General features: G+C 41.7%; 1 protein-coding gene across 1 annotated transcript in view; it reads left to right on the forward strand.

Moving 5' to 3' along the window:
- The first annotated feature begins 6 nt into the window (after window positions 1-6).
- The window catches only part of RTN4IP1 (reticulon 4 interacting protein 1), a 24634-nt gene continuing 15485 nt past the window's right edge, over window positions 7-9155 (forward strand). Inside the window, exons 1-5 of the mRNA XM_010003854.1 lie at window positions 7-226; window positions 2216-2367; window positions 3196-3264; window positions 3514-3638; window positions 8368-8416. Coding sequence (XP_010002156.1) covers window positions 79-226; window positions 2216-2367; window positions 3196-3264; window positions 3514-3638; window positions 8368-8416 — 543 coding nt within the window. The 5' untranslated portion in view covers window positions 7-78. The remainder of the gene's footprint in view (window positions 227-2215; window positions 2368-3195; window positions 3265-3513; window positions 3639-8367; window positions 8417-9155) is intronic.

Here is a 9155-nt window from a genome sequence, read left to right on the forward strand (position 1 = left end):
GGAGGGCGGGTGGTGGCTCGGGCAAAGGCTCGGCCGCCTTCCCGCGGGCTCCACGCCTCTCCCCGAGCCCGGACTTGCATGCCCTCCTGGGTGATCGACCGGTACGGCCCCAACGAGGTGTTGCGCTTCACCAGGGACATGGTGTTCCCCGTCATACACTTCCCCAACGAGGTGATCATCAAGGTGCACGCCGCCAGCCTCAACCCCATCGACCTCAGCATGAGGAGTAAGTGCCGGGGTCAGGCTGGGCCGGGGGGGTTGTGGCTCTTCGGGCTGGTGGTGACAAATGTCACGGCCCTGGCAGGGCCGGGAGGGGCCCCTGGGAAACTGCCCGTTTGGAGCTTATTTACAAGATAAATTTACAAGATCTGAGGGTGGGGAGACCTCTGAGGTTGCCCAGGGAAGCTGTGGCTGCCCCATCCCTGGCAGTGTTGAAGGGCAGGTTGGATGGGGCTTGGAGCAGCCTGGGCTGGTGGGAGGTGTCCCTGCCCATGCAGGGGGTTGGAACTGGATGATCCTGAAGGTCCCTTCCAACCCAAACCAGTCTGTGATTCTCTTTGCACAAAAAGCCACTGCCTTTCTGAAGATGAAAGCGTCTGTGTTGGGTAAAGTTTTAATCTAAGTGACTATTTGCTGTCCTCTGCAGGTTTGCAACTCACAAGTCAACGTCCTTCTGTTAGTAGCATCACCATGTGGGGTTTATTTCCTGGCCATCTCCCCTGGACCCATTGGGGTAGTGGTACTCTCTTGATCAGGAGAATGGTCCTTCCAAGGAGCAGTGTTCTTCCCGAAAGGTCCTGGGTTTTCCCATCTCTCTGAGGTGTATGGGGATGAAGGCCAAAGTTATCTCAAAGTCAGCACGTGTGACCTAATCCAAACCATATTTGTTGTCATGCTCCTTTATCCTGAGTTGGCATCTGAGTACCTGGTGTACTCTGGTACACCATGTTCATCTGGTCCAGGAAATCTACATCTTTGACTTACTAAGTCTTTGTATGTGACCCATTTAATCAGATTTTTTTCTCGATTACAAGGTTCAGAATACAAGAAGAAAGTTGCAGTAAGAAAAGACCTTATATTTCCTGTTGAGAAGGGATCTTGTTTAGCAAATCAGATTCAGAAACACGTGCAGGTATACCAGCAGAACTGTAATTTGTGTTTGGGATCTCTAATAAATTAATTTTTAAAGATCCTTTTATAGTTGTGGGTTTGGTTAGGGGACATTTCCTGAGGATTCCTGTTGAAAGACCCGCTTGATCCACTGCAACTAATATTTTTGAGTCAGTGTAAAAGTATTTGGAAGAGGTTACATTTTCATCCTGCTTTCATGGTGCCTGCTTTTGTGTCTGTTTCTTCTCAGTTTTAAAATGCTTTATAGCTTAATAAGACACCTGGGCTGATGTGTCCAAACACTTGAAGGGGCATCTATGCCCAAGTGCAGACTTATTTTAGGCTGAACAGAGTTACTAGATAGGTTTGAGGGTTTGCAGTCTTTAGCTCTTGCTTACTGCATTGAACTTCAGGTTATTAATCTTAGATGTGCCTTAATATTTTTTACAATGTACAGTACCTTACTTGAAAAGACAAATGGAAAGTTTGGAATTCTTTCGGATTTGTACCTAAACAATGATGTTGGGAAATGGAGCATTTCTAGTGGACTTCTTAGAATTTCTGACAGTGTTATGACATACTAAATATTTTTATAATGGAGAGTCATTTAATGGGCAAATAAGCCAGAAGGAGATTTGTTCTTTATTTGTAAAATCCGTGAAAATATAAAATATTGCAGATCTGATTTTTTTTGCATGCTTAAGTTGTAACTGAATTTTACAAGGGCAGGGAGTGAGAGGACAAGGGGGGATGGATGAAAACTGGAGGAGGGGAGATTGAGGTGAGACATGAGGAGGAAATTGTGGAGTGTGAGGGCAGTGAGACCCTGGCCCAGGTTGCCCAGGGAAGCTGTGGCTGCCCCATCCCTGGCAGTGTTGAAGGGCAGGTTGGATGGGGCTTGGAGCAGCCTGGGCTGGTGGGAGGTGTCCCTGCCCATGCAGGGGGTTGGAACTGGATGATCTTGAAGGTCCCTTCCAACCCAAGCCATTCTGTCATTCTATGAAAAGAGGCACTTTAGGCGCAGACAATGCTTTCTAATTGGAGTTGTCCAGTTAATAAATGAACACTGGGAACAGTTTGTCATGGGGAATTTAATCTTTTGCAGGTGGTTACGGGGCAACTGCCTTAAATATGAAGCGGGATCCCCTGAAACTCAAAAGTGCGGACACTGAGTTCCCACTAACCCTTGGTCGAGATGTCTCTGGTGTTGTTATGGAATGTGGACTTAGTGTGTCTTATTTCAAACCTGGAGATGAGGTGATAACACCAATCTTTTTCTTTCTTTAAAAAAAGTGTATAGTTAAAACATACTGTGAAATGTTCAGCTTTCATTTTCCTCACAATGAAAACTGTGTGTTGCACCTTCAATCAGTTCTATCTGACAGTAAACTCCTGGAATGCTTTCTTCCCTGTGCTTTTTTTTTTTTTCCTCTGAGAAACAGAGTCTTTCCCAGACTTTCTTCTGCAAGTTAATTTCCCTTCTGTTTTTTAGCTTTTGTTCCATTTCAGTGGTAGCAGGAGAGGAATTTATTCATTTACAAGTGCACACTCAAGAGGCTGCTTCATTTTTTACTGAAAATGGAATTTTAACAAAAAGGGATTAGTTGAGTTTTTTTATGAGTAACTTACTTAAGATGGGAACTCTGGCATGACCCAAGAACCACTTCTTGAGTCCCCACATAAACACTGGTATTGTTTGCTTTCATCTTCACCAGTTGCTTTCACATTTCACCAGTTTTAACATAGCAAATTCTGATTGCTCCCTATCCTATCCCCTCCAATCTGGACTTTGCTGACATGGGAGTAGTTTGGGTTTTTTGATAAAAAGTGATGTCTTTGAAAAATTAAATACACAATATTGTACAATTTATTTACAAAGCTCTGCAGTCCTTCATTAGCCAGTCTTGAGATGTGGGTTTTTTGTGTGTAAAGAGTAAGCTAAACTGGTTTCTGATCAGCAACAGTGGAGACATTCTGCAGATTGGAAAAAAAAGAATTCTTTGAGGAAGAAAACCCTTCTGCGTAGGTACAATCATGGATGGGTAAAGGCACAAAACCTGAGAGTTGTTTTCTGTTTGGTTTTAGGTGTGGGCAGCAATTCCTCCGTGGAAACAGGGCACTCTGTCAGAGTTTGTTGTTGCTAGTGGAAATGAGGTAAACCTTCCAAAATCTGACTAATAGACAAAACCCCAAAACTGCAAAGAATGATGCTTTTTTGTTCTTTGGTGTACACACCAAATAACTGTTTATTTCTTGGTGCTTGGGTTGATTTAGTCTCAAGCAAGCTGTGATGATAGTTGAAAACGTGAAATACACGATCTGCAATTCAGTGAAGCTTGTTGAAGTATTTCAGTGTCATGTAGCATCTGCTGTGTGACTTTGGTACTGTTGATTTTATTTCAGGTGTCTTTTAAGCCAAAGTGTCTCAGTCACACAGAAGCTGCCTCCTTACCCTACGTAGGTCTCACAGCCTGGTCTGCAGTTAACCAAGTTGGAGGACTGAACCGAAATAATTGTGGTGGAAAAAGGTAAGTAAATAGTTCTGGTGCTAAGATGAGGTGTTTCATTGTTAGGCTGGATAGCTGCTTCTAAGACATGTCCTGCAGTGATAAAGGCTGCTACACTGTGACATTCAAAAAGACCAGCTGGCCTGAAGATGCCAGGTTCAACCTGCACAAGTGCTTAGGGAGGATTCTTTAGAGGGAGACTTGGATGAGAACCCTAACTGAAGTGTACCTAGTCACTTGCTGCTTCCTTTCTTTTTATTATCTAGTGACTAGGTCACTAGGGAGGTGATTCTACCCCTTTACTTGGCACTCATGAGACCCCCACCTGGAGTACTGGAGTACCCAGTTCTGGAGCCCCCAACATAAGAAGGACATGAAGCTCATGGAGAGAGGAGGGCCACAGAAATGATCAGAGGGCTGGAGACAGGCTGAGAGAGTTGGGGCTGTTCAGCCTGGAGAGGAGAAGGGTCCTGGGTGACCTTAGAGCCTACAGAAAAGCTGGGGAGGGGCTTTGGACAAGGGCTGGTCCTGAGAGGACAAGGGGGAATGGATTAAGACTGGGATAAGGGAGATTTAGGTGAGACATGAGGAAGAATTTCTTGAGTGCGTGAGTAGTGAGACCCTGGCCCAGGTTGCCCAGGGAAGCTGTGGCTGCCCCATCCCTGGCAGTGTTGAAGGGCAGGTTGGATGGGGCTTGGAGCAACCTGGGCTGGTGGGAGGTGTCCCTTCCCATGCAGGGGGTTGGAACTGAATGATCTTGAAGGTCCCTTCCAACCCAAACTATTCTATTATTCTGTGACTATATAGAGGTAGTTCAATGTATAGGGCTATATGCAGAATTTAAGAATGGAATTTCTAGAGACTTCACCTTTCTGCCTGCTGGAACAGCTGTCCAAGTGCAGTATCTTCTGAGTTATTTTTGCAGCTCCCAAAAAGCCCTTTCAACCACAGAGATGTGGTTCCCTCAGTTCCTGCATGCATGGGCCGTGTGGAACAGCGTGGATTTCCAGCTTTTTAGAAAAAAAATGAGATGACTGGGTCTCATTTGACCTGTAGTCCAGAACTTTGATAAGGTCAGGAATGTAGAAGTGGAAAACGTGCAAGATGAACAGCCAGATGAAACAGGAGGATTGGCTTTGTTTATCAGCCTGTTAATCTGACAGTGGCAGATGCAGGGCAGAAGAGGAAAAATGCATTGAAAGATAGGAGCAAATACATTTTTCTCCCGATCATTGAAATGTACAGTTATTTTGGCTGTTGGATATTTGTTGAAACAGATAACAAAATTTGCAGAATGGAAAGAAGGGCAACCAGTAAAAATACTGGTATTGAAAAGTGATCATTAAGATCACTATGCTGCATCAAAAATATAGGTCATGAAGTAACTGTTGGGTAGCAGGAGTCTAGATGCCTGACCTCCTCTTGACTTGAGTGTTATGTTGCAAAGGACACTAGGTTTATTGTAATTCTTCACCCACATTTTTAGAAGATAATTGAGTGGTTTTTCATGTCATGGTAAATTTTCGTCATGAAAATATCAAGTAGTTGTGTTTTCCTGAAGAAAATTGAAATTGTAAAATTTAAAGTCTTTTGAGACATCATAGAAATTAACTTCCAGTGAGTGATAAAATTCTAGCTATGTTGCCTTCCTTTTCATATTTTCAGTATTTAAACCTTTTTTACTGTCTTAACTTTCACATGGAAATAGAATTAACCTAAAAATATGCTGATAAGGGTGGCCTTGTTTCAAGCACCTCTCCAATCTTCAGGTTAGTGTTTAGGTTGTTAGAAGTGAAATTCAAACTGCATTTATATTGTCTTTACACTTAACATTTATGTTCCCAGTAAATATTTAATTACTCTGTCAGCAAAAACATTTGACTGTACTTATAAAATTACAAAGGTTTCCCATCTAGAAATTTTGAATTGTAAGAACAGCAGAGAATGACTTACCTGGTGGTAGCTTTTTTCCCCCCTGAAAAACGTCTTGTAGGAAAATACAATAAATGCATTGAAGGAGCTGTGCAAAAGTGTATTTCATGAACTTGGACTCTCTCAAGGCAATAATTTCCAAAGACAAGAGTTTACACAATGTTTCTTCTTTCTTGAAACAATGTAAAGTGTTTGGTAAGAAGTTACCTGCCTATGTGATTTTATCTTGGTCTTTTTATCTCCTGTAGGTGTATGTAACTAGGTGGTAGGAGGGTAGCATATGTGTACATATGCTTATATATGTGTGTGTATATATAAAAATAAAATTGGTATCTTTATTCCTTAAATAGAATATTTTTTCTTTGGCATGCAGGTGAATCACTGAAAATTGTGAATTGTTTAAATCTCGAAAAAATGTTAATTCCTGTTCTGAACACCCACATCCAACCCCCTGTGTCTTTTAGGACACTGGGACACAGCTGACAGAAGTCCTGGCCTTCTAGTGCTAATTTCTGACCACCCCATACTTGCAAGCAGGGCCCAGGGAGAACAGCTGAACTCAAAATCCTGTGATAGGCTCATCTGGAGAGATCTGCTGACTATCTGATCATTTAAACTGCTAGAGCCTCATGTGGGGTTTGATAAATGGTGGCTTGAGTTTTATTCCTCTATCAGAAGGGAGCAAAGCCTGGTGTATGAACATTTGGTTTGTTCTTCTGAGAGAACTGGTTGTTTGACCTCTCTTCAGGTCAAATAATGAGTTTGTTCCCTCCTGTCCAGGCTTATATGTTAGTTTACTGCTGAGCTCACCTTTGTGGTGAAACAGGTAGTTTCTCTGATATGTTTTCTCCTGGCTGTGTTTTTCCAAGGCAATGGAAAAAAACCCTGTCTCTTCTTTGGCACTTTCCACCATCTGTGGTCCTTGAGTACTGTCCTAGCAGGTCCTGCACCTCCAAATGCTTCCCCTCTTCCTTGTGTTGTGCCAAACTATGTGTCTTGCTGTCCTCAGTGCTGTAAAAATGCTGATCTGTTGAGCTGGGGACATTGGGCACATGGGGCTCCTGTGCAGACATAGTTTGTTTTGGGAGCAAAAATCTTTCTTTAAGTCACAGTACATGAAGTTTTAATAATTAAAAGGATTGGTAGAAAATAGCCCACGTAACATAGGAACAAACCAAATCAGGAAAGTATTTCTACTGAAGAATCTCAAGGACTTTACTGAAGAGGAAGATAAAAAAAAAAGCCCTTGCCAAGCAGCTCCCCAAAACTAAAAATGTCACCTAAATCCTTGAGCAAAATGTACATTTTAAAATGATGGCTGTCTCCAAAATTTGTAGTGAAGAAATGCCTTCAAGCAAGGAGTAAAACTGGAAAAGCAGTTTGGCAACGTTGTCTGGAAAGGATTTGTGACTATCCTTTGTGAGGATAGAGATTCGCTTAACCCAGTATCTTGAGTGCAGAATCCCTGAGCCTTTTCAAGTAGAATAAAACCTAAATATGAATGTTCCTTCAGGCATCCATTGTTAGAAGCATGGGTCTGAGGATAAGTACTTTTTGGCAGATTTATGAGCTGCAGGCACTGTGGTTTCAAATTCTTAATCTCAATTTTGCAGCTTGGATCAGTGAAATAGGAGGGAACAGAATCTGATCAGTTACAAAAGAAGAAGCGTTTTAAAATGGATACTGTGACCAAAGCCAAGGCTCTTAAGTTACTTCAAAGAATTTTTGTAAGCTGAGACTCCAGATTGGATGGTACAAATCTGCACTGCAAAAAGCAGTTTCCCTCAACATCCAGCACAGTGAGATTTAAAACGGGAACATCTCCAACTTCTGAAGATACTGAAGTTTTTCTGGCAAAGAGAAGTTCTGAGAAACATGATGTTCCCCAACTCTATGCCAAGACTTCATCTTGGATCTTCATTTTGTCCTGGACTTAGCAAATGAATCCAGAGTCCAGGCACTGTTTGTGACTTCAGCTGCAAGGCTTTCTTGCTAATTCACTTTTCGAAGTCTAGATATTTCATAAGGTATCTGGATGAAATTTTTAAACACCCCAGTAAGTTTCTCACACAACTAAACCTGCATTCATTTAAATGAAATTTAGGGTAGCATGTTTAGGGTGTGGTAGTATATTGTTTAATTTTCTTGCTCACATGCCATTTTCCACAACCTGGCATTTCCAAGGTCTTCTTGAGATGTCCTGCCTTTTTCTAAATACCTTAATTTAACAGAACTTAAACTTGTTCATGATGAAGCTACTTCATTGTATTTTTGTCTTTCTTTTAGATAAATACTAGGGGAAAATTATATTCTATATATTCTGGGGTTCCCTGTCTCCCTAAATAATGGGATGCTGAACTCCTTTTTTTCTCAGAACACACCAATTTGTTCAAAGTGTTGGTCAATCAGATTTTTTTCATTAAGAGGTATGACAGTGCAGTCTGGGAGACAGATTCTTAACTGATTTTGTCCCAAACTAAGCAATTATATTTGGGTAAGTGAGGACACAGACAGGTTTTCTGGGTGATAAATGTTGTTGCCTGACAGCTCCACTGCCTGGATTTGGTGGAAAGCACATCTGAGGAAGCCTCTTTGGTTGTGCTGAGAAAAATGCTCTTGGCACAAGACACGTGATCAGCAGTGCTAAGTCACATTGTTGGCTGTCTGAAGAGTTAACTACTAAGTCACATTGAATGACAAACACAATCTTTTGCTTACAATAATTTCCTGTCAGAGATGTATAAGAAGGATTAAAATACATAGTTAATATTGAGTTTATGAAAATAACTATTTAATATATTTTTTTTTTCTCTTACAGAGTATTAATATTAGGAGCTTCAGGAGGAGTTGGTACATTTGCTGTACAGGTAATAGAAGTCAGCATACCTAGGATGCATCTTGGAATCATGGAATGGTTTGGGTTGGAAGGGATCTTCAAGATCATCTAGTTCCAACCCCTGTATGGGCAGGAACACCTCCCACCAGACCAGGTTGCTCCAAACCCCATCTTCCAGCTATTCAATATAAAATAATGCAAGGGAATTGAGGGAAGGAATAGTGAAACAGCAAGCTGCTGATTGATTTGCCAGACAGATCTGATTAATATTTCCAAAAGTGAAATATTTTCAGGTTTATTACTTTCCATTTGTTACATTGCATTAGTTTAGAGTAGGAAGGCACTTCCAAAGGAAGGAGTTCATAGAATCGTGGAATGGTTTGAGTTGGAGGGGACCTTAACTTTTGGTCATGAAAGATCACGTTTTGGGTACAGGAAATGGCTAATTGTTGTAACTTGAAATATGTAGCCTGTCTTCATTGTCTTTCAGTCAGCTCTGCTCCATAAAGATGAAAAGAACTTGATGAATGAGTAGAAAAACTGATGGAGAATGTATCATCTACTGTAATTATTGTAGGCGGCCAAATGATACGAGAGGCACCAGGCTTTTATGTGCAGTGTATGTAAAGCACATTGTTTAGATTAACTGTCCCTCACTGTCCTTGTCCTGCTGCCCCCTTGTCTGTCCTTCATTCCAGTAGCTCTGAGCTTTGAAGAGTCAACATGCTCATTTATTGATCCACTAATTGTGGAACATCCTCTTTTCATGT

This window comes from Chaetura pelagica, unplaced genomic scaffold, assembly GCF_000747805.2.
Source record: "Chaetura pelagica isolate M959 unplaced genomic scaffold, ChaPel_1.0 scaffold128, whole genome shotgun sequence".
Taxonomy (NCBI): Eukaryota; Metazoa; Chordata; class Aves; order Apodiformes; family Apodidae; genus Chaetura; species Chaetura pelagica.